This window comes from Monodelphis domestica, chromosome 2 (genome assembly GCF_027887165.1).
Source record: "Monodelphis domestica isolate mMonDom1 chromosome 2, mMonDom1.pri, whole genome shotgun sequence".
Lineage (NCBI taxonomy): Eukaryota > Metazoa > Chordata > Mammalia > Didelphimorphia > Didelphidae > Monodelphis > Monodelphis domestica.
The window spans coordinates 351,378,055-351,402,471 of NC_077228.1; the positions used below are offsets into that span (position 1 = coordinate 351,378,055).

General features: G+C 33.8%; 1 protein-coding gene across 6 annotated transcripts in view; it reads right to left on the reverse strand.

The window, feature by feature from the left end:
• Positions 1-273: 273 nt before the first annotated feature.
• Positions 274-24,417, reverse strand: part of EPHA7 (EPH receptor A7) — a 214,466-nt gene continuing 190,322 nt past the window's right edge. For 2 of the 6 annotated variants that reach the window (XM_016431189.2, XM_056818602.1), the window contains exons 10-17: positions 22,226-22,339; positions 20,933-21,118; positions 20,250-20,311; positions 17,976-18,185; positions 15,688-15,837; positions 4,340-4,533; positions 3,117-3,272; positions 274-783 (exon numbers count right to left, since the gene is read on the reverse strand). In XM_016431189.2, the coding sequence (XP_016286675.1) occupies positions 669-783; positions 3,117-3,272; positions 4,340-4,533; positions 15,688-15,837; positions 17,976-18,185; positions 20,250-20,311; positions 20,933-21,118; positions 22,226-22,339 (1,187 nt within the window). In that variant the 3' untranslated portion in view covers positions 274-668. Of the gene's footprint in view, positions 784-3,116; positions 3,273-4,339; positions 4,534-15,687; positions 15,838-17,975; positions 18,186-20,249; positions 20,312-20,932; positions 21,119-22,225; positions 22,352-22,813; positions 23,764-24,417 lie in introns of those variants that run through there. The other 4 variants (XM_016431188.2, XM_016431190.2, XM_016431191.2 and 1 more) reach the window with 2 other exon arrangements.

The following is a 24,417-nucleotide window of genomic DNA, read 5'->3' on the forward strand; positions in this document are numbered from 1 at the left end:
TGATGACCTGCCAATTAGCAAACCATGTCAGAACAGCACTGATTTAACAGAAGAAAATGGCACAGAAAAGATACCAATGTTCTGACAGAAATACACTCTCAATCATGCTTTCTATGTTTCTAAAGACTTGAGATTCCTTCAAAGGTACCCAGTGTAGTAATGTGTCATAGAATTAACACTAAAAAGGTCCAAAGCTATAAACAACTTACTAAAACAAAGTCCTTATGAAGAATAAACACAAATGATTTAAAAAAAAGATTCTGAAATCACATATTTAAGGAAAATATTTTGAATTTAACAATAAGATCATGATTTTATTTGACAAATATATTCTTTCTTAAATTTTTATATACATTTTAAAAAGTCTATAAGATAAAAAGGAGGTTAGAGAGCTCAAGGTGTTTGGATGTTTTTTTTTTTCTTCAGGTAGTACTTTGTTTATTGTCACTGCTGTTTTCCTGGCCACCAGTGGTGGATCCATATTCCCTTTTTGTGAATTCTGGTGGCACTTAGGAGTTCAAGTCTGTAGGTGCTTCTTGTAGATCTGTTTACTGCAGGAAGGAACCAGCAAATCAAGTGTCTTCTAGCAGCACTCCATGCCTATAATGAAGGCCAGTACTGTTCTCTCACAGTCTGTCACCTCCCTCATAAGGGAGAAATTTTGTCTATCACACTTGGATGCCAGTGCCGTGTAAATGTAGCATTTGTGCTCTCATAGTCTGAATGCTGCTCATTATTTTCTTTTGATGGCCAACCAATGTGATCCCTAAACTCATCACATCCCTGGGAAAGAGAAAGACATTTTCATTTAGTTACCTTACATTGTAGTTACGAGGTATCCCATTGTTCTCCACCCCTTCATTAAGTCATCTTTTGATCTAAGCCATTAGCTACTGCCTTCATATTATTATAATAAAATCAGTGGCCTGAAGCAATGCTCAATTTTGTAAAAAATATCACTGCTTGGATGCTCAATTTGTCATTATGTGGAAGGATTTTGGTTTTCTCATCTGACTTTTGATAAGTGAAGTTATAAACAGCCTGAAAATTTATTAAGCCAAAGAAAAACATGGAAATGCCATCTCTCAATCTGCTAGTTTTAAATCTATATAGATCATAGGCTCATAGATTTAGAGCAGAGACCTCAGGGACTATCTGGAAAAATCCTTTAATGTTAAAACACCTAGAGTGATTAGGTAATTGTTCAAGGTAACCATGGGTGATAATTAGCAGATTCAGAATTTAAACTCATTTCCATTGACTCCAAATTGAGTATTGTTTTTACTCTGCCATGTAGAAAAGAGTGGGAATAAAACATGGGATCATCAGATTTAGGACAGGAAGAGAACTTAATATAATCTAGTGAAACATCATTGTTTTAAATATTAATTTATTTTTATTTTTAAGATACTATGGCCTAGATGCCTTACAGGTAAAGATATACAAATGAGTATGAATTTGAAATTAGGTCCTCTGGAACCAAGCCTTATTCGATCATAGATGGTAGTAGAAGCAGAATTCCAAACTACCTCTTTTTATATTATATATATGTATTATATATACATAAATGTGTATATACACACAGACACAGACATATATATATATAAGCACCCACAAATACACATGCTGATATTGTTATGTTATATAGATGTTACCTAGTTTAACATTTATGAAGTACTTATTGAAGAAACCATTATTTAAAAATTTCCCTTAATTCAAGAAATTCTCATGACTGCATGCCATAAAAAATCATGGTGGGAATATTAAAGTCTGATGCATAACATAATGTATTCCTCTCAGACATATAGTTGAAACTTGTTTTGTTTTACCTCTTCTTTCTTTGACCTTTCTGCTCAAAATAGATGTTAAAAGTTGAATAGTATGCATTATTCAGCATACAGAGACCTCTAAAGTCTGAATATAACATAGTTGTGAAGTGCTGCACAGCTGTTGTGGAGTGGGATTTTGATAACTCTTTTAGTTCTTGGGCAGTAACTCTTTGAATAGTACATGTGGGAGAACCTCCAGGCTCACTTCTGTGACCAGTGGAGGCAGAATCAAGAAACACAGATGCAATCAAAAAGATGAACAGGCTTCATTTCCTGATCAGTGGCATCAGGTTTATGTCTTTTGGGGCTATCTCATTTTGATTCTAATCCTATGAGCATCTTCCCTTGAGTATAGAATGTATACTGCACAGTATTGTTTAGCTCCCAAAACATGAATCATATCTGACATTTGCATATACTTTTACAGTTTTTAAAAATTGTGTTCATGTGCCTTATCTCATTTTAGGTTCAGAACATTTTTTTGAAGTTGTTGAGTTCAGAACTGCTTTTCTCATTTTATATACAAAGAAACTAAAGTCTAGAGGTTGAATGAGCTCCTAAAAGCCATGGTGAGGGAGTAGCAAAGTGATAAAAAACACTTGATGTTTTGATAATCCATATGCCAAACAACTAGGTAGTACAGAGGATATAATGTTATATCCGGGGTCAGGAACACCTGAGTTCAAATTCAGCCTCAGAATCTTGGGAGCTGTGTGATTCTGGATAAGTTATCTAACTTCTGTTTGCCTCAGTTTCCTCATCTGTAAAATGAAGGTAACAATAGCACCTACCTTTCAGGGATGGTGTGATGATAAACTGACAAAAAGTATTTGTAAATTGTGTTGCAAAACTTTGATCTAGTTCATAGTCACATTAAAAGAACTTTTAAGGCAAAATGTTGAACAATTTCAAGAAAAACAACCGAAAGATGAACTAGGTAAGCTAAATAACTAGTTAACAGTTATGCTTCCCTAATTTCACTTAACAAGTCATCATAAGACATGCCTCAGTGCACTGTGGTCCTGGGATGCTGAGATCTCATGTCTAAAAGGATTGCAGTAGGGAAACTGTCCCTTTGAGCGTAGACTTTCTCTGGCACACCCATTGCAGATTGGATGAACTTAAATGTAGCTGATGTAGAAGCACATCATCCAGAGAGAGTTTTTGCCAATATTTGTGCTTTGGGACACTCGGCTGGGAAAGATGACTTTTGTAATCATGGCAGAACAAATATAGTTTCAAATAAATCCAGTAGACCCTCTATAAATAAATCAAACTCATACTTACTCTATAGTCATTCTGGCCACTGATTCAAGAGAGTTGTAGCCAGCTGCTGTGAAGTTATCTTTATACCTTTCCATCTTGATAGCTTGAAGCCATTCTCCCACAGAACAGAAGGTAGTGAAATCAGGAGTATTTTGATCCAGAAGGGGGCTAATTGGCCTAATTAAAAAAAAAGCAAGGTATACTTTGATGGACCAAAGCAGGTGGCAAAGAAATCTATCAACACAAATGTATGGCACAAATAAAATTAGGTCAGATATGTTTCCTTTGTTTTATACATTTAAAAATCCAGAAAACTCCTTTACTTATATTTCCTTTTGAGTGTAAAATTCACATTTTGTTTGTCTTTATTCAGATTTTAAGGCTATGTCTTCTGAGTGTGTGTGTGTGTGTGTGTGTGTGTGTGTGTGTGTGTGTTTAAGTACAGACCACACTATTTATATTCAGTAAATATTTGCTCAGCCTCTTCTCTGGAAGTAACTGGTAGTAAATTAAGCACATTTGGCGGTACACTAACTTGTTCAGGCCACAAGGGGACTATTTAGTAAATTACTCTTCCACTGTAGTAATGGCACCCTTGTGGGCTGCATGAGTTAATACACCTTTAGAAGGGTCTAACTTACTACCAATAACAGCCATGGAATACCAGGCTTACAAGGCAGCAGGGGGCTAAATAACAACTCCTATGTTACAATCCAGGAAAACAACTCATGAGAATGAATTGAATGTCATGATTCTTCTTACTAAATAGATTTTCTTCTTTCATACTTTATTGTATTGCTATTTATAAGTCTGTTCTTTGCACAATTACCTCAAGAAAAGAATTAAAAACCAAAAGAGAATAGATCAAATAGGGTAAGGAAGCAATTAGGGCAATGGAAATAAAATTACAGATCAAAAGAATTGCCTATTGAAACTCAGGATGTTACTTTATTAAAAAAAACTAGTATAAAATGTCTTTTTAAGATATATTTTCTAAAAAAGGATAATATGTGCCACACATGGAAACTTCGTATGAGTGGGTATGGGGAATGGAGACCAAACATACTAATTATGTTTAACTAAGTTAAGCAAGGCAAGATATCAAAAAAAGAACATTGGGGGGATTAATATATTAAAACTAGCATTTTTCATTTGTAACTCATCATTATAAGAAAACTTGAATCTAGTTCAAACAATTCTCAGCATTTGACATTTTTTTGTTTCTGATAAAAATAGACACTTACCTGCTACAGGTTCCCAGAGGGGTTTTCAGGCTATTTGGGTTCCTGATCATTTTGTCCAGAATTCCAACTATTTGTTCAAACTTTGGCCTTTCAGCACGATCCTTCTGCCAACAATCCAGCATCAGCTGATGAAGACCAGCTGGGCAGTCCATGGGTGCTGGCAAACGATAACCTTCTTCAATTGCTTTTATAACCTAAAAGTGAAAATGACATTAAAAGTACTGATTGACAACTCTAAATGGGCTATCATTGTACATTCAGATCATTAACAATGGTCAAAATGGAATGCAACAATGAAACAACATGCAAAAGCAATACCAAGAGAATAAAGAAGGTCAAAAAGCATCTCAAAAATTAAGATAATGTGAGCATCAATCTCCTAAGAGTAAACTATAAACTTCTTTCAGGGTGAATTCCAAAAATGGAAAGAGCAGAAGTTTACAGACAAAATCTTTGCCAGCCTCCTTTTATAAAACATTTTTTCTTGCATGATAATTTTATGTTCTTTTTAATTTATCTAAGTACCTGTATTCATGAAAGGAAAAAATGCAAACTCATACTCCTTACAATATGATTTAATTTTAATCTCTATCAAAATTAATCAAATAGAATAGAATTTGTTTTAATAAAGATCTTTTAAACAACCACAATATTTCTGAACATTGTCTTTACTTTATCCATAATATCTATGAATATTAAAGAACTTAGTCTAGGGTAGGCCTCTTAAACATCTTCTCTGATTTGGACCCCTCTTGCGGTCTAGCAAAAACCATGGACCTCTTAGCAAAATAAAGTTTTAAAATGAATAAAATGTATTACATAGGATTATAAAAGAAATCAAATATATTATAAAAATGAAATTAAAATAAAATAGTTCAAGGATGCCAAATTAAAAACTTGTGGTCTAAGAGTATTGTACCAAATGTTATTTATATTATATATATATTGTACCATACACAGTATAATTATTGAACCAGACATAATTATTTTACAAAATAATATATCAAAAATGAATATATTTCCTAGTCATGTCAGCAGCAGGGGAACGATCTTTAAGTTCATGAAGGATACAGTAGATGGAAATATTATATTGTCCAAGAGATTTTCAAAGTAGAGAATGTAAAGAAAATAACTGACTTGGATATAGCAGGAAGAAAATATAGTTACCCATATATTTACAAACTTTGCAAAGTATAATAGGAAACATTACCTAAAATGATCAGTTTCACTGATTTTTCAAATATTTACAATGATACATTTTCAAATGTGTATATATTTAAACATGCTATAAAAATGTGTGAACCTCTGATCACATTAGAAAAATACTTGTTTGAGAATCCAGAGAGCATCATAATTAAAGGTCTTGGTGTCTAGTATTATGCATAAGGGACATTAATATTGTGAAGATTGGAATTCTGATTTCTTGTCTTCACCCTCCCCTGAGATAATCATTAGATTTTTGTGCTAGAATATATTTAAGATATTAGGATTCTGAATTCAGGAAGGAGAAAAAAAATAATTAGATAAAATAAATGTGGTAAACTGGTAAGACATGAAGATGATAAAATTGTGATTTTAGTTTGATTCCTTCATATGTGATCATCTGGATTTATGAGGAAACAAAAATGAGATTCTTAAAAAAAAGAATGTGACCTGCAAAATATAAAAAAACATAGCTGTGAGACAGCAAAAGATGACACAAAGGGCTTGTTAAGGTGGGAAAATAGTTAAGTCAGCTTTTATGAAGGTTTTCAAGAATACTGACACTCACTGACATAACAATATTAAAATTCCAAAAAAAGGGTGACTGGAGAGGTGAATCAAAGACCTGAAGTGAACAGAAATGTTTATTATAAGAAATGTTGATGAATCAAACACTGAAGTAATCTTAATATTAGGAAAAATATGGAAGACATTCACTGGCATTCAAGAATAGAACATTAAAATACAGTATATAGTTGGCATCAAGGATTTTCTAGATAGTAGATTCTATGGAAGCAGAAATGGAGAGAAAGTTTGCTTTGAAAGTACAATTTTCACTTTGACTAAAATGAATGTGTTCATAGGATTATGGCTTTGGCCCATAAAGAACTGTTGAGGATATTTCCTCCCCCTACCTCATACATTTGTAACAAACAGGAGGAAATTGAAGGCAAGAGAGGATATATGGACCCAGAGGAAAGAGTACCATATCTGAAGTTGGGAGTACTTGGGTTCAAAACTGGCATCTTGCTAGCTCTGTGACCCTAGGCAAGTCACTTAATTCCAACTGCCTAGATCTTACTGCTCTTTTGTCTGAGGATTGCTACTAAGACTGAAGGAAAAGGTTTTTAAAAAAGAGAGGGGGTAAGTGATTATTCTAGGGTCACACAGGTAGTAAATGACAATACCAAAGTGAGAGACGAACCACATTCTTATGAATCAATCCTTTCTTTCTATGATACCTTAATAAGCCTCAGAGAAAATAGAAAAGCAAAAACAGGAAACTAATTGTGAAAAGGGTAATGCTATGTGTGTAAAGGCTCTAGAGTCTTTGACAGATTTATTGCTGCTTTGGGAGACTCCTGGTATAGAGAACCTCTTCTAAGGCAGTTTTATAATTTTTAGTTTTAGAAGTTTGCCTCTGGTACAAATTTTGAAATGACTTGCACAGGTTACACTGCTAATATGTGACAGATGTTAGATTTATTTGAATCTAATTCTTCCCAAATCCAAAAGTGGCTTTCTCTAAGACAGAGAACATTATGAGATATAAAAAAAGATAATTGTGAATACATTAAATGAAAAAGGTTTTGCACAAATAAAATTAATGTAACCAAGAATAGAAGGCAAACAACAAACTGGGAAATTATCTTTATAGCAAGTGTCACTGACAAAGACCTCAATTCTCAAAATCTAGAGAATAGAGTAAAATTTTGACAAAGCATTCCCCAATTGACAAAAGTGGCCTTCTGTCTCCTATATCATGCTGAGGAAAGTCCTGATAAAATTTGGCGTGGGTGCTGGAAATTTAAGACCAAAAAAACCACCACCAACAACAACAAAAAAACTATTGCCAGAAATTATCCCTAACAATGAAATTAAAATAATAATGCTGAAATACACAAAATACTATCTACTTTGGTGGCTTTGATAAGTTAATGAATGAGCTGCCCTTTCTCAATACCAAGGAATTATTTTACCTTTAAAGAGCTTCTGGTCATATAATATTTTTCTAGGGGGAGAAAACAAGGCACATAGAACACTGGACTGGGATGTACAATTTGATTTTAGTATTACAATTGCCAATAACTAGTTAAATGATTTTAAAACTATTGGTCTGTTCCCCATATGTAAAAAGAAGAAAAAATAGTCTATAATAATATTTATTATGGAGTTGAGAAGCTAGCTTTATCCTGATACAAAATGAAATGTCAAAGAACTAAAGATGTAGACTTCATCTGTAGTGCCTATACATACACAAAACTGGCAATTAGTTCAGGAGTCACAGAATCACAGAATCTCATAGCTGAAAAGGACATTGTAGGTCATATAATCCTACACATTTCTGAATAAAAATTTCCTTTACCACATTACACTATCTTCTACAAGGTACCATGACCTCCAGTGAAGGGAATTACACCTGAGAAAACTCATTGTACTTTGGGTACCTATATTTATATAAAAAGTATTTCCTTATAATATATCTATGTCTGCTTTTTTTTTTTTGCAACTCCTATTATTTCTACCTTTTAAAAATATTTCCTTTTGGGGAAAAGTCGAATGAATTTATACTTTCCCCAAGAGAAGTCCCTTAAATACCTGAAGACTTTCTCACTTCTCTCATTTGCACTTACAGTATCCTACAAATTACAATGGATTGCAACTGGTATTAAATGTTAAGAAAGTCTAACATTGGAGACCACTCAAAGTTTCTGTTAATATTGGAAAGGCACCTGGATGAAGGCTATATAAAAGACAACTACAATACATAATCCTTGTTCAATGTAAGTTTCTAATGCAGGCAGCTTAAAATGTAAGATAGGAAAAGAGAAAACAAGAGTTAAATGTTCTTAGACCTAAAAATATGGCTAATTTAAAGACAAAGCCTGCTATATAAAGTGGTACCTGCTATTATCAAAGGTAGTTTAATAAAATGCTCTCCTTTGTCCTTTTTCTTTTTTTGAGTGAGCATAGATTATTTGCATTTGGCTATATGGATTTGTCCTTAAGTGTGCTAAAAAGTCAGCAAGGAAATTAAGGAAACATTAGTTAGCAGTTTTCCAAACTAGTTATGTTCTAGATAGTTCCCAGTGGATCCAGAAGTAACTAAGATAATGACATTATTTTTAAAGGCCTTTGGGACACACTAGGACCAGTTCCTTTGACATATGCTGTGAAAAATTCTTAGAAAAGTAAAAAAAAAAATGCCCTGCTTTGCCTAATTGCCTAATCTTAACGGGATGATCATAAGAATTGCTGGGAGGTGAGGAAGAAAAAGGGATCCAAAATTTAAAATATATTTTCATATTTAAGTTAAAGATGAAAATTTCTATCTTAGTGGTTAGTGTTAAATAAAAATGGAGACCCAAGGATTACCTACTAATGAGAATATGAATTTTAGCCATGAACTGATTATTTTTTCAAAGGCTGAAACTGATTACTAATGCACTATTTTAAGAAGTAGCTAAGACCCTGCCCTTATTACCTTTACTCCCATTTATCTTGTTCGTGAAATCTAGTCATCAAAAAAAACTATTTGGTGACCTAGTTTAAGTTTTCAATAACACTTCACTGGGAATTGGAGGAAAAGCAACGTTATCAAGTTTCATTAACTTTGGAAGGAAAAGAACTTTTAAAAATGAGCAATTTTGGAAGAGATGGGAGTGGCATAATTAAGGAAACAATCATGAATGAAGGTTGCATTGAGTAACCACCTGTTAACTAGACTGAAGTAGATACTAAATATTTATTCAATGCCTTTCCTAAGTATGCCTTTTCTCAGTGAAATGGTTCTGTCATAGGATCCCCAATCTGGTGCTGAAAAATCCTTGTTCATCTATCTAATCCAAACCCAAGGTAGTCAATAGTCACTCAAAAAGTATTTATTAAGTGCCTTCTGTATACTAGAAACTAAACACTGGGGATACAAAGGCAAAACACAATCCCAGGCCACAAGGAGTTCCTAGAACCTATGGGTGATAAAAACTTAAATAAATTTTAGGTACTTAGTCATAAATGAAAATTTAGACATTCCTCTAGTTTTGAGTACCTAAATATGAGCATTATTAGAGGGTAGCAGATTAATTTTCATAGGAAAGCACCTTCTCCTCTTCCATGCTTGAGCTGCTTTTTAAGGGAAAAGCAAGGAGTTCTAATCCTGTCATTTATGAATTAACCTTCTTCCCACTATGTCTACATCACTCAATAGTGTTTGGAAAATAGACTGAGGAATTTTCAGTTTGTGTCAGCATAGTTATGAGATTCAGCTTCAAAATGAAGAAAAAAATAGCACCTACCTCCCAGGGTATAAAGTTCCAGAGGATAAAGTGAGAAAATATTTGTAAAATCCTTTGTAATTTTTTTCCTTTTTTTTCATGCTTTGAAAATTTTAATGAATATATAAATACTAGCTGTTCTTATTCCAGTTTGCTTACATGTCCTTCTTTATGTGCTCATTTCTTGTTCTTATCCTGTGTCTTTTTTATGGTCACTCTATATCTTTCTCACTGTGCTACTGAGCTGCCCCAAACCCACAATCAAACATTCAAAAGTTTCCTGCCTTTGTGAGACTAAGCTTGTACCATTAGTTATGTACATTAGTTATGTTTGTACAATATGTTATTGGGATAGTGGAAGGTATATCATTCTTTCCACTTAAGGTGTGAGTAAAACAAATTGTCAGAGGTATTAAATGCTGCTTCTGAAACTTGTCATCTAATAAATATTGATGTACTGTACTACATACCTATTCTGTGCAAAGCTTTTGTTTCTTGCCTGGTTAAAACTTAACCATTTTTCTCCTGGGAAATTAATTTGCATTTGTCTCCTTGGGGTTCAGTTTCCTGTTTGGGTTCATTCTTTCTTATGTCCCCAGACTTGATTAACTAAACTGGAATTAATCTTATAATTATCCCACCCACAAGCCTTCTGCTCCTTGCCCTGAGCAACTTAATCCCTTTCCTTCTGATCCGAGAAGCCTGCTACCTGAAACAACCATAGGGGTTATATTTCATGGACACTGAAGGGTTATATGCTTGGTCTTTGGCCTTTACTGCAGACTTTACCTTCACTTTAGACATCTATGTGATGCAGTGGATAAAACTATGGGGCCTGGAGTCAGGAAAAGCTTAGTTCAAATCCAACCTCAGACACTTACTAGCTGTATGACCCTGGGCAAGTCACTTAATGCTGTTTGCCATTTCCTCATCCATAAAGCAAGCTAAAGAAGGAAATGGCCAACCACTTCCAGTCCAGGATCTTTTCCAATAAAACTCCACCTGGGGTTAGGCAGAGTTGGACATGACAAAGGATTAAAAAATGACAACAACAAAAAAACCACAAGCCCAAAACTTTCTCCCTCTCATCCCAGGGCTAGAAAGACATCTTGGAAGATACCTGGTCTTGCTTTAGGGAATAACTAGAGATGATAGATCAACTCTAAAGGTTGTTTAACATGATATCAGAAGTTGCAGGAATGATAATAAATATTCAGGCACATTCCTCCCTTTATATGTCATTTCTGTATCAAAGGACTGTAGATCATGAGGGTAACCACTTGTAAAAAAAACCCGACGCCAACTCAAAAGTACACATATTGTGACCACCTTTTCCTACCCCTGTCTCTATCTTCTCTCTTTCATTCCCTAACTCTTTCCCTTGATTAGGACAGCAGACAAGCCACTCTTGGTCAACGATTTTGATGGCATTACATAAAATTGTATGAAATATTCTTTATTCCTCACTGCTTCATCTGTCCTCCTTCCATGTGATTAATCCCATGCCTTTCCTTTTTATTTTTTACCACTAAAAGCTCAGCTAATTCTTTCTCAAATCTTTTCTCCATAATCCTCTTTGATATCCTTTGTCTCTTCCAACTCATTTCTGCTTTGTTAGTTTTGAATGATCTCTCCCTGTCATTCCCTTTTCCTCTCTTCATTTGTGAGTGAAAAGCATGATTGAGAGCAGAAGAGTAGTATAGGTGGCACATAGCTATATAAAGAGGAAGGTTAAGTTTTGAAGAGAAAGGTTTGACAAAATAAAGTACTTGTGTCATTAGCCTCTAAGGTCTTGAAAAATGCCCAGAATTTTCCAAAGTCCAGAATCCTTATCTATTTTTAAGAACTTATTTAGAGTAGATTTTTAAGCACCAGCTTTTGTTAATCTTGTTAAAAAATAAATGTAATATATATTTGTAAATTTCTTGTTAAAAGTTTTCCCATTTATTTTTAAAATTGTGTTTTATTCACTTTACCTAGAAACAAATAAGAATTCCTATTGTATAGTACTTTTGAAATATGCTTTATGGGTCAGTCTGGAAACCAAAGCATTATTTATATTTTTTAAGGGAAGTTAATTCTGACTTTTTTTGAACATTTGGAATACAACTGATACCTGACATCTTCCTCAAGAATAGGCAAAGATCCATTCATAGCACCAAGTACAATGATCAGCTGGTTGACTAATCACTGTTAGATATTTTCACACTTTAGAGTGGATTCTTTTTTTTTCTTAATTATCCAATTTGTATGTGTATATAGTTAAAATGAAGCAAATAACTATGAAATTTGCACTCCCCTAGTTGTGAATATTAAAGTAATACAACTGATGTCCCATACTACACAGTTAAAATGAATATCATTACACAAACTGTATCAAATATGAAGTACTAAAATGACAGAGATATCTAGTATCATTCCAAAAATGTATTGTGTACCTGTAATATAACATGCATAAACATAAGTCTATGTAATATATGCATAAATTAAAGACATTTAATTTCATTAGCATAAGGGACTTCCAGGAAAGAAACTTCCTCCACAAATGAGGATCATAAATTATCTCTGCATTTGTAGAGAAATTCTACTGAGTGAGGCACCTCAGAGTTTAATGACATGCTAACTCACAGAGCTAGTGAATATAAAAGTCAGGATTTTAACCCAGATCATTCTAACTCCATGCAAAATTCCAATATTCGGTAGATTATGGTACATGTTCTTATGTTTGTATCTCTTTCCTTATGACATATTATTGGAATCAAAATTTCATAATCAATATAAGAATAAATGATTTTATCAATTAAAACACACAATGGTTATGAAGAACACTAATTAAATAATACTATTTAATTTAAAACTTTCTTGAGATGAAATTTCCATTGCAAATATTCCAAATATCCAAATATCTTTTTTTCTTATACATTATGGGATAAAATTTTTAATTTGAATATTTTAATTTTCTAAATGTAGTCCTTTTCATTATTATTCCTTTTTGAAAGGTAAGTAAACACTGAATTTTAGTCATCTCAAATTCCTGTCAGACCCCTTTATGTTTGGATCTACTACAGAAGGAAGGTGTCAAAAGAAATGAAACTCTATGGAGTGTCTAGGGAATGTAAATATTTCTCTTTCTCTGCCCCAAGGATTTGTTTGCCCATATTTTGACAGTCCATGAAATCTTTGACACTGAGACCTGTCAAATATTAACAACTTTGCACTCTGCCAAACTGACTCATCATTTAGACTTTTATCTTAAAAAAAAAAAGAACTTTGATGTCTATCACTCAATCTAAAATAAGGAAAGAACTGAACTGACTTAAAATGTCTTTTTTTCCTATTTGTTTTGAGGTATAATATCAATCTGTAAGACTTTTTGAAAATGCCAACAAAATTATGCTAATAAAACACAAATATTCATTATTGGAAAGGGTGTTATTTTTGTTGACTAAATATAATTATGGAATCAGGAAACTTCATTTTATTCTTGTACATGCTCTTATTGCCTTATGCTTAATACTATGGCATCAGTCCTGCAGAGTTTGCCAGCAAGCAATCTCTCACAGACACAGATGTTAAAGCATTATTTTATTAGTTTGCTGTTTTGCTCAGGAACTTTCAGACTCCTTATGGCCTCTTGCATCAACCTTGAACTCTTCTGCTTGACTTTTAAAAGGCCATTCACCAATCTTCTTTCTTATCTCTACATCCTATGTTCCTTAGTTTCTTTCAAGTGCCAGCTAAAATCCTAGCTTCTGGAGGCAGCCTTTTATAATCCTCTTAATTCTAGTGCCTTTAAAAAATTATTTCCAATTAATCCTGTATATATATATATATATATATATATATATATATATATATATAACATTTGTTTTTAGTGATGGTCATGTTGCCTCTCCAATTAGATTGCCATAGCAGGGACTCCCATTTACCTATCTTTGTGTCAGTTATACTTAGCACAATACTTGACATATTATAGGCACTTAATATGTTTGTTGACTGATTGGAAACTCACCTACTTAGTTTCTTGGATTTTCCCCCCATTCCCTTCCCCTTCAACCTAATAACTACTTTCTTTAAAATCAGAAGCAATGAAATTCTGATTTGGTCACCCTCTCATGAAGGATTTTCTTTTTCTAACAATGGAATCTTTAAACATGCTCCCTTAGTATAACCTTCCCCCATATAATCCATTACTTCATTTTTCTTTCTTTTAAAAAATATAAAACAAAAAAAAATCAAAAACTTGCTATGAAAGTCAAATAAAGACTTCCCTGATTGACTTAATTCCATTCAATACTTTTCTCTAACAATATATATTACAGTTGTAATTTAGTAATCTATGAGGTAGCCTGAGAGTCTGGAAGTCATAGGTTAAAATTCTGCTTAGGATACACACTGACAAATATCCCTGGATAAGTAGCTTGATCTTTCTATGCCCCCAGGCAATTTTCTAAGAATTCCAATATTGCACTATAGTATTGGAAGTTTCTTCATTGGAATTTCCCTATACCAAACTTCAGGAATAGTTCCTATTCATCCATACTAATATGCTGTATTGTAAGTCTTCAGTCTAATGGTCTCTTCTTTCAAGAGACTAAAGTATTTTCTATGTCTTTTGTTTATAGCAGTTTATATATAAGCCAGCATATGGTGAAAACTGAATGAACACACAAGACTTCAGTGGAAGACATGTAATAAATTCGTCTAACAAAATTATTATTTAAAATCTAAAAGCTCCCTATTGTAACTATGATTTAATTCCACAATGTCAATGTGAAGTACACATCAGTGTTGATAATAAAATATTGGTTTCTTTGAATAAAAATAAAATCTAAGTAATCAGTAATGAAGAAAGAAATAATGAATGGTTTCATTAATTAAGTTTCACATTTTTACAGTTTTTTCTGATAAAGATAAGGATAAGAAATTTCTTTCATTTAAAAAATGATAGGGAATTCAGCTTCTCTCTAGATAGATAGTCATCTTGTTGCTACCCAAATATGGAGCACTGGCTGAAAACTAGAAAAATAAACTGTGAACTTTATCAGTTATTAAAAACACTGTTTATCTGTCATGATCATATTCCTTATTCTAGAAGAGGTCATACTTCACAAAGTTTTCCCATATATTAAATTTATTAGTTTTGAGATTATTATCCTAATTCTCCTATTTCAGTCATGCAAGTAGAATAAGTCCTCCAATAAAGGTGAATACCTTTCCTGAACACATTCCTTTAAGTTAGGTTTTTTGGGTGTAAGGTCTAGCTGTATTTTCTCATTTTCAATAAAATATTGATTAATTTCCAGGTTTATGATAGGATCCTAAAAAAATTGAGAAACAATCAAGAATTTGCTGTGTATTTGTTTTTGTTCTGTAGTGTACTGATTATTGAAGAAGATTAAGACAGCATAAATACTTGTGTTGCTTAAAACTCAACTAAAATAATTCATTAAACATTTTAGAGGTCTCTGATCTCAATAATATAGTGACCTCTCTGTATTGAAATTATTTCCTTCAAAATTTACTGAAAGTTAGAAATATAAAGCTACAGATTTAGATTTAGAAAGGACCTTAGACATCAATGATTTGGCCTTACCAACTTTATAGTCTTGGTCCTTCAGAGATTGAATGAACTATAATCACACTTGCATCTAAAGGTAAATAGAAAAAATCCCACAACTAAAACAAAACCTGAAATTATTGTAGGAAGCTATTTTACATTTAATATAGTAAAAAGGAAACTGGGTTTCTGTGTCCTTTTCCCATTTATGTTAATCTTAGATTTATAATTTATGAATCTCTAATGGCATACAATTCACCAGAAGCATAAATGTATTTGGCCACATTAATTTGTGTCTGGGTAAAACTTACATCTTGATTTGACATGTCCCAATAGGGCCGCTCTCCATAAGACATTACTTCCCACATAACAATTCCATAGCTCCACACATCACTGGCAGATGTAAATTTCCGGTACTGGATGGCTTCTGGGGCTGTCCACCGTACTGGAATTTTTCCACCCTGTTTTTAAAAGAAATTAACAATTAGTCATAAAATTAATTATATGCTAGATATAATTATGCACTATATATACATATGATATATCCATTGTACTCATGTCCATAAGTCAAAGTCAATAAACATTTATTTAAAAAGTCCAATATATACCAGGCACCATGCAAAGTGCTAAAGATACAAAAAAAAGGAAAAAAGATAGTCCTTGACCTCAAAGATATTATTATATAAGTAGAAAAAACAAGCAAACAAATATGTACAAACAATCAATTCATAGGATAAATAAGAAAAAAAGAGGGAAAACATAAGAATTAATAGAGGTTTGGGTTTTGGTTGAAACTGAAAGGAAGCCAGGAGGAAGTAGAGCATGCCATTTATGGGGCACAATCAAAGAAAATGGCTAGGTTCCAGAGAAGTCTCTTGTTCATAGAACAGCAAGAATGTCACTATCGTGAAGATTATGTGATAAGAAGTAAGACATATCAAGATTGGGAAGATAGTTAGGTGAGGTTATGAAGGGCTTTGAAACCTGGAGGTTAATAGAAATCCCTGGAATTTACAGAGGAAGGTTAAGGCAGGGTTAAATTAAAGTTGGTTGAATGGAGGAAGGAGGAGAGTGACAAGAACCACAATACTATTAGGGATACAATATTATTTGTTATAATGTGGAATTGAATATGAAGTGGAATCTATTTATTTTTTGTGTGTCCAGTGGGATTTAGTTACTTAGGTTCCAAAGGAGTTTTATTATAGTATTCACAACAAAAAGAATACTATTTTACAGATACAGAGGATAGCATTATGTGTGAATATACTGATATGAATCTCACAAGTTCATAGAGATAGGGCTAGAAATTACCTTAGGGGTTGTGTAGTATAACCCCTTCATCTCAAAGATGAGGGAATAAGCCAGAGAGAGGTAAATTACTCGCCCAAGGACACAGAGTTAGGAACAGAATTCCAATCCTTTTATTCCAAATGTAGCACTCCTTATACACTGCAATCATTCTTTCTATCTCTTTACCAAGCCATCTATCACAGATACAAATAGAAATCAGTAGTTGGTACCTATAGATATCTATAGAGCTCTATTTCTGTCTTTATGTGTGTGTATATTTGCACGTGCACATATATACATATATACACTTACTCTAAAGCATTTTAAGCTAAATTTCATCACAAATGTCTTTATTTTACAGCTTCCTATTTATTTAGGCTTTGGTAAAGCACTTTCACTTTTTTTGAATTCCAGTTTCTCATCTATGAAACATGGATTAAAATACATTTTCTTGGCAGGAATGTTTGGAAGATCAAGTTAGGTAGTGGTTACGAGGGTACGCTATAAATGCCTTTGTCAATTTAAGCATTCTTGAGGAAATTTAAAGTCATACTTAATTAAAGTGGCAGCATAGTATATTGGACACAGCGCAAGATTTAAAGCCAGGATGACCTGGGTTCAAATCCCTCCCCTAACACATACTGGCTTTGTGATCCTGGGCAAGTTATTTAATATTTCAGTGCTTTAGGCAAATCTTAAATTGTTAAGAAGGTGCCTACTTGTATTGGTAGAAGAATTTTCTTCACCTAGAATTCCCTATACCAAAGAAATTAAATCAGAGGGTCAGTTCCTATTCTTGCCCTTCTATTACAATAGAGGATATCTTAAGTGGGACCTCATACACTTAAATTAGCAGTAGTTGCATATTATAAAAAGCAGAAAAGAGAACAATATCCACAAATCATCACTAATAACTTTAGCAATATACAGATTAGATAGAATGCCTTTTTACTTATTAGTACCATGAAAAATGACCATTCTAGATTGATTTGTGGGCATGCATATGATATTTATATAGATATTCCTATAAAACATGACGAACTTGTTTCTGAGTTCAAAATCATTTGGCCTGTTATTGAGTATATGGATTACTAGAAGATCAATTATTGCTCTGAAACAAGGAAAGCTTCATTATTTTAAAAGCATGTATTTTGTCTTGCATTTCTAGGGCTCTAAGAAGATTTTGTTGCTACAGTATTATTTTTGAAATTGTTGTTTCCGTTAATGAGGGAATATGGATTACACATAAAGCATATGAAGGAAGGAGGAGCACATTAATACGTTAAAAAAACACCAAGCTTCTTACAGTAGTTGTGTAGACAGCTTCCGGATCATCTTCTATAACTCGGGACAGGCCAAAGTCTGACACTTTGCAAACAAGATTACTGTTGACAAGAATATTTCGGGCTGCAAGGTCCCGATGAACATATCCCATATCAGCCAAATATCTCATTCCAGCGGCAATCCCTCTCAGCATTCCTACAAGCTGAATGACTGTAAATTGCCCATCATGTTTCTGCAGGAAAGACAAGAGTTGAAATCCAGTTAACTTGAATTTGATGGGCAAAAAGTCATCATGGGATATTTTCTATATACCAAGCTATCTTCTCTAGTCAGAGAGGAATAATTAACTATTTATTGAATTCCCATACCATATTAGACACTGGTAAAAGGATAAACTTAGATCTCATCAGATACATAGATTGTGGTCAGAAAGCACAGAACATAATAGGAATTTGGCAATCATCTGGTCACTGTCATAAACATCAATAGCCAAGGCAGATAATTATACCCGAAAAAAGCTCACCATGAGGATAGGCACCAAACACAAAGGCTGTTAGAAAAATGTTGTTCTGGAGAATTAGGTACAAATATTCCAAAATAAAGTAAAAAAAAGAGATGCACAAAGGCAAATGTTAGCTTATTTTTTCCATCCCTACCCCAAAAATGTTATAGTAATAGTGTTTTTTTTTCAAATCCACATTATTTTTTATTTCTTTATAACTCTATAATGCCTTGAGGGTAATCCTCTGAAAAAGTAGAAAGGAAAATACTGGTTGGTTTCTAAGTCCAGCCCTCTTCATGGGAATGGGGAATAATGGCAATGATAGGGTCAGATTATTAGTTGTCATCTATAAGCTTGGCCCTGTAGAGATCTGTGGCAAAAATAGGTTTAGGGGAATTAGGATCTGGAACAGTCTTTGTGTTCTATAGCCTGAAGGCTTGGCATGTATTCCCAATCCAGGAATATTTATAGTCATATGATTTCTTTAGATGGTTTAGGGCATGAGTTATGAAGTGACTGAAGATGAAAGACCACCTCTGGGCTGTACTACCTAATCCCAAATAAAGGGAAAAAATCTAAAATTGTGCAGAAGTTTATTTAATAAAAATAGCCCTGAAACTGTTGTCAGAAGACTTGAGTTTGAGCGCTATTTCTGCCACTTACTAAATATGTGAAATGAGGCAAATGACTTAACTTGCCAGGACTTCAGTGTTAACATCTGTAAAGTCAGAATTATGATACTTACAGTTCATACTTCACACTATTGGGTCAGCAATGTTGTGAGAAAAGCAATTTTAAAATTTAATAACCAGGACATAAATGTCAGCTATTGTTATCATAATAATTTTAGTACTTGATCTTGTTTAGGCAACCAGGTGGTATAGTAGATAGAGCCTAGACCTAGAAGCAGGAAGACCCAAAGTAAAATATGCCTTCAGCCACTTTTTAGTTATGTGACACTTTTAAAGTCCCTTAGTCTGGCCAACTTAGTTTTCTCATCTGTAAAGTAAGTTATAATAGCCCCTGTCCCTAGGGCTGTTGTGAGGATCTAATAAAATAATATTTGTAAAGCTCTTTTGAAACCTTGAACTGATATATAAATGTTAACTATGATCATCATTTTATTTCCATAAAAGAGAATTCTGCCTGCCAATCTAGTCTGTAGTTGAAAGTTGACATTTATGTATACCCTTGGACAGAATACATATAACTAACTGTGACGAAATAGTCATAAATGATTTAGAACTTATTATGATACAAACCACATCACATTAAATTATTTTTCAAAATCTGTATAGCATTTCTATTTTTTCTGCCTTGCCTTTCTTTGAATGTTGTCAGAATAACCAAAGACACTCCACAGCCATATTGTGGTTTCTAACAGAAACCACTCTATTGTTTTGTCACTTTGCTCATCATCTTAGAACTTTCTCTGTGTTTTATTTCAGACATCTTTATAATGACATCCCTTCTCCTGAACAAATGAAATGCTACTTTCTAGCATGTGTTCATGTGTTCAATCTAAGGGGCTTCAGGTATCTGTTCTTGACTTCAATATGTAGCAGTAATGAAAACCACTTTGGCTTTACCACATTGTACCACTTAAATGTTCAGAAAAGCTTTAGTTTAAGGCTGTCTCATCCCCTGATGTTCAATCTGATTTTGTTCATATAAATTCTCGATCTGTTCATGTTTATAATGTTCACATTTTACACTGCAAAAAATAGTTTGTGACATTCAGTTGGTAGCCTGCAAGAGTCTATTTTGAAATAGTGTGTATTTTAAGCTACTTACCCTAAGAAATGCATCGAGGGCTCCATTTTCCATGTATTCTATTACAATCATGACTGGTTTCCCTAAAAAGCAAAGGGGGGAAGAAAGAACAGTATATTTTGAGAAACTGTAACCTAATGTTAGAAATGCCATTGTGTGCATGCGTGTACATGGATAAAGCATATGTTGCTCCTTTAAGGGTTGAATAGCTGGGATATGAGTGTTTCTAATGCCTCCAGCGCTGTTACTAAGCTCTAATAAGTCTTTAAATGTCTGCATGGAGCACGGTCATGATTTACAAAATTAAACTATACAAATCAAAATGTCAGTGTGTTCTCTTAACTCCAACTGTGAGAACAAGAACTCAGAGAAAGTGACACTTACAATAATATGTACAGACCTAAGAAAATGGATCTTTTTTTCTGGTAAAATGAAAGTAAAAACTCCTGCATTTGTCTATATATGCTCTTATGGATGTATGACTGTATAATATAAAAATATCTTCATCTCCTAATCATGCATGCCCCTTTCTTATTGTTTCCCCTTAGGTTGTTGCATAAAATCGGTATTGTTTTAGTTAGACATCAAGAGAAAATTCATTAAAACAATGCAAGCATGTTTGTAATTTGGATTTGTACCATGCATATACTAAAGCAATTTCTATTATTCAGTCCATTAGTCAAATAGATGTAAGCAGTACTTACCCCTTGTGACAACCCCTTCTAAATGAACAACATTAGGGTGGTCAAACTGCCCCATGATGCTTGCCTCACATAAAAAATCTCGTCTTTGTTTTTCTGTATAACCAACTTTCAAGGTCTTTATGGCTACTGCAACATCTCTCTTCCCTGGGAGTTTCAAGCGGCCGCTGCAGACTTCTCCAAACTCTCCTGAGGTAAAAGAGTAGGCAGATACATGTAAATCGGTGTCATTTCATGTCACATTCACGCTTCCAAAGTAAATGGAGCAAACTTCCAAATCACACATCTTTCCCGTAAAGCAGCTATTTCTATTCAATAGCTTTGCAAAGCTGTCTAGGCTACAATGGACATCATTCCTGCTGCTGGCTGATTTTATCCTAAGGTCTGAAAGTAATGCAAACACAATGAAGCCATTTGTGAAATGGAAGGTGTGAATTAAATCAAACATAAAGTGACTTAAAAAGAGGGACCTTTTTGTCCACTTGTACAACCACACTAACCTAATCTATGTGATAGTTCCTAATCTGATATAAACAATGGATTATTTAGCAAAACGTTGGGGTTTTTTAAGGCTGAAATTTTAGACCCAATGCTGGATGTATAAAGGATCACAATAACATAAAAGGGAAATCTAAATTCTGCCACTCTCACTACCTCTTCCACCCTCCCAAAGCTAGAAGCTAGAACTTTGTTAAAGATTTTAACAACAAGCCTGTAATTCATGTGTACAGCTTGTGCCAGACTTCAGGATTCTGGTTTCAAGGCATCTATTTTTTGATGAAATTACATTTCCTTAGCAAGTTAAAATTTTCTTTTTCATTTATAAGTAGCTGACTAATAGCCAATTTCATTACATAACCTGAACAATAAATGTATCTATTGGATTCTTGGGCACACATGAAACAAATCTGAAATGTGAAGTCACCAGAAGATGGTGGATGCTCAAAGAAAGTAAATTAAATTTACATCCCTGACCAATATAATTAGGGATTTTTCTGGATTATTTTTTATGTGCCATCAAATTGTTTCCTGAGCTACAGGTTGCAGCTACTTTTTCATCATCTCTACAACTCCCATGTTTTTTAGGCCAACAGAAGAGCTGAAGTATATGAGCTCTTTGTGTCACATGGTTCACTTTCTCAAGATTTTTATAAGTGCAGGTTCATTGCTCCCAACAGCCTCAGTAAATGCAAAAGTTCTATACGTGAGGCATAATTATTTGCCTGTCATTATGATATATGACTTTCGATCTTGGCTAAATGGAACAGCTGAATAAGGAAGCCACAACAGCCTTACCTGCGCCAATCACACGCTCAATTTTAATACAAGAGGCATCTAGCTCCTTGGCGAATTGATGGACAGCTCTATTTGGGTCCTCATAGGTTTCAGGGTCAATGTAGGTTTTGGTGCCTGGAAATTTAACTGTAATGATGTAAGAAAGCATGACTGTGATGAAGCAAAGCACTTATTGTGCAGTCAGCCCAGGAATTTCATTATGCAGAGTGCTCCTTGGAACAGTGAGCTTGCAGCCACACCACCTGATTCAGAGCAGTTTTAACAGACTACTTCAGTATGTTGGGGCTATAGGCAAGCTTGGGATCCAGCTCAAACAGGGCTAAACTGCATTCTTTTCCTAGTGAATGAAAAAAAAAAGATATCCACCAAAATATTCTGGCAAGCTTCTTATCTGATTTGGTGACTATTCAGATTCCCTGCTATCATGGCATACTTTGCCATATTATGAACATCTTCATGTCCCTGATGCCTTAAAATTGGCTCAGGCACATTTTTGATAATTATAAAAAAAAGGCAGGCAAAATGCCTCCAATGTGTAACTCAAAGTCCATTTACTTCTTTGACAGCAAGATTAAAATAATTTAGACATTTTCCTTTTGCTTTTTGGTTTATTTGTATATAAAAAAGTTCAACCACTCTTGACATTTACATAAAATTAATACAAGATGCTAGTGGCTGTGATTACAGTATCAAGGAGGTATACACAAAAGACATACTCTGTACTCCAGTTTCAAGGGCAACTGAGGCCAGCTCTACAGAGCACAAAGTGAAGTGGATGGCTGGGCAAATGACAAGAGAATCAGACTGCACCTTGGATCTGGTGATCAGGTATCAGGGACAGGGGAATTTTGGAGGGGAGCACCATGGAATACAATTCCAGTGATTTTCTGCCATAGGTCTCTAGCAGATCTTAAAATGCAAGGAGGCTATTGTCCTCCTTAAAGTCAGCCATATTTCAAACCACATAGGGCTTTTGGGATAAAAATCATCTTTAAATCATACCAAGTACATGCAGGTAACAAATAACGATTGTGACAAGTTTAAATTGAATCCATTCATAATCATGTGTTCTCAATCTATGTGTTTGATTAAAGATGTAGATAAAAATGATTGGCATAGTGTTTGGCCAACTAATGCAATGAAAAAAAAATCATGACAGAATTTAAACAGTACTTCCATTGTTTCAGAAAGCAACTGACCAATCTTTTAATTAAAGCTTAGTGCTTTCAGAGTAACATTTCATACATATCATACCACAACCACAACTTAAGTGTGTTTATGTCATCAAATGATATTAAGCATTTATTAAGTCCCTTGCACATAGTAGGTGCTTAATAAATGCTTATGGAATTGGATTAACTTTTTGATTGAAAAAAAGATAAAAGCATAATGAAAAATGAAAGAGAAACATATAAATAAAAATGAAATAATTTTGTAACTCTAGGTTTGTCCTCATGGAGTTGATTGTTTATCCAAATTTGATTATTATATTTTTGGTGCAGTTTATAGAACTGACAGATGCTCATTTGTCACTAAAGCTGAACAACAAAAATAAAATAAGAAGAAAAGAGGAAGACAAGAAGCAGAGAGAGAGAGAGGATAGAAAGACAAAAGAGAGAAGAAGCAGGAAGACAGGGAGAAAGGGTAGGGAAAGAAAGAGAGAGTAAAGAGAGAGAAAGAGAGAGAGAGAAAGAGAGAGAGGGGAAGAAAACAATAGGTTAACCTCCTATATTGTGTTTTCAGGCAGGCAGATGGAGAATGAGCCATCCTCTCTCTTTCTCCTTTTTTTTGTGATAAGGGGCCTAGATTGGAGGTAACCTTCTGCATCTCAAATGGGTCTCTGATGGTTCTTTATTCAAGCTGTCATAAAACATTTTGACAGGCCAAAGCTATTTTGGCATACCAACATGAAATACTGCTGGCTTGAATTCGAAGACATTGTTAAAAGAAAATGGTAGGAGGAAACAAAATGTAAATTGGAATTGCTTCACTTAAAACTCCTCCATTGTGTTTATACCTTTAAATGTAGCACTTGGGGCCATGGAAAGTTGAGGGAGTTTGAAATAAAAGACTGGACATCCTATTAAATCCAGTGCTCTAAAAGCCAGTTAAATGGCTGCTTTCAAGGTACTGTGAAAATTCAATCTGGTGTCTTTGCACATAGGAAAATTGTACATACATGAAAAGAATGA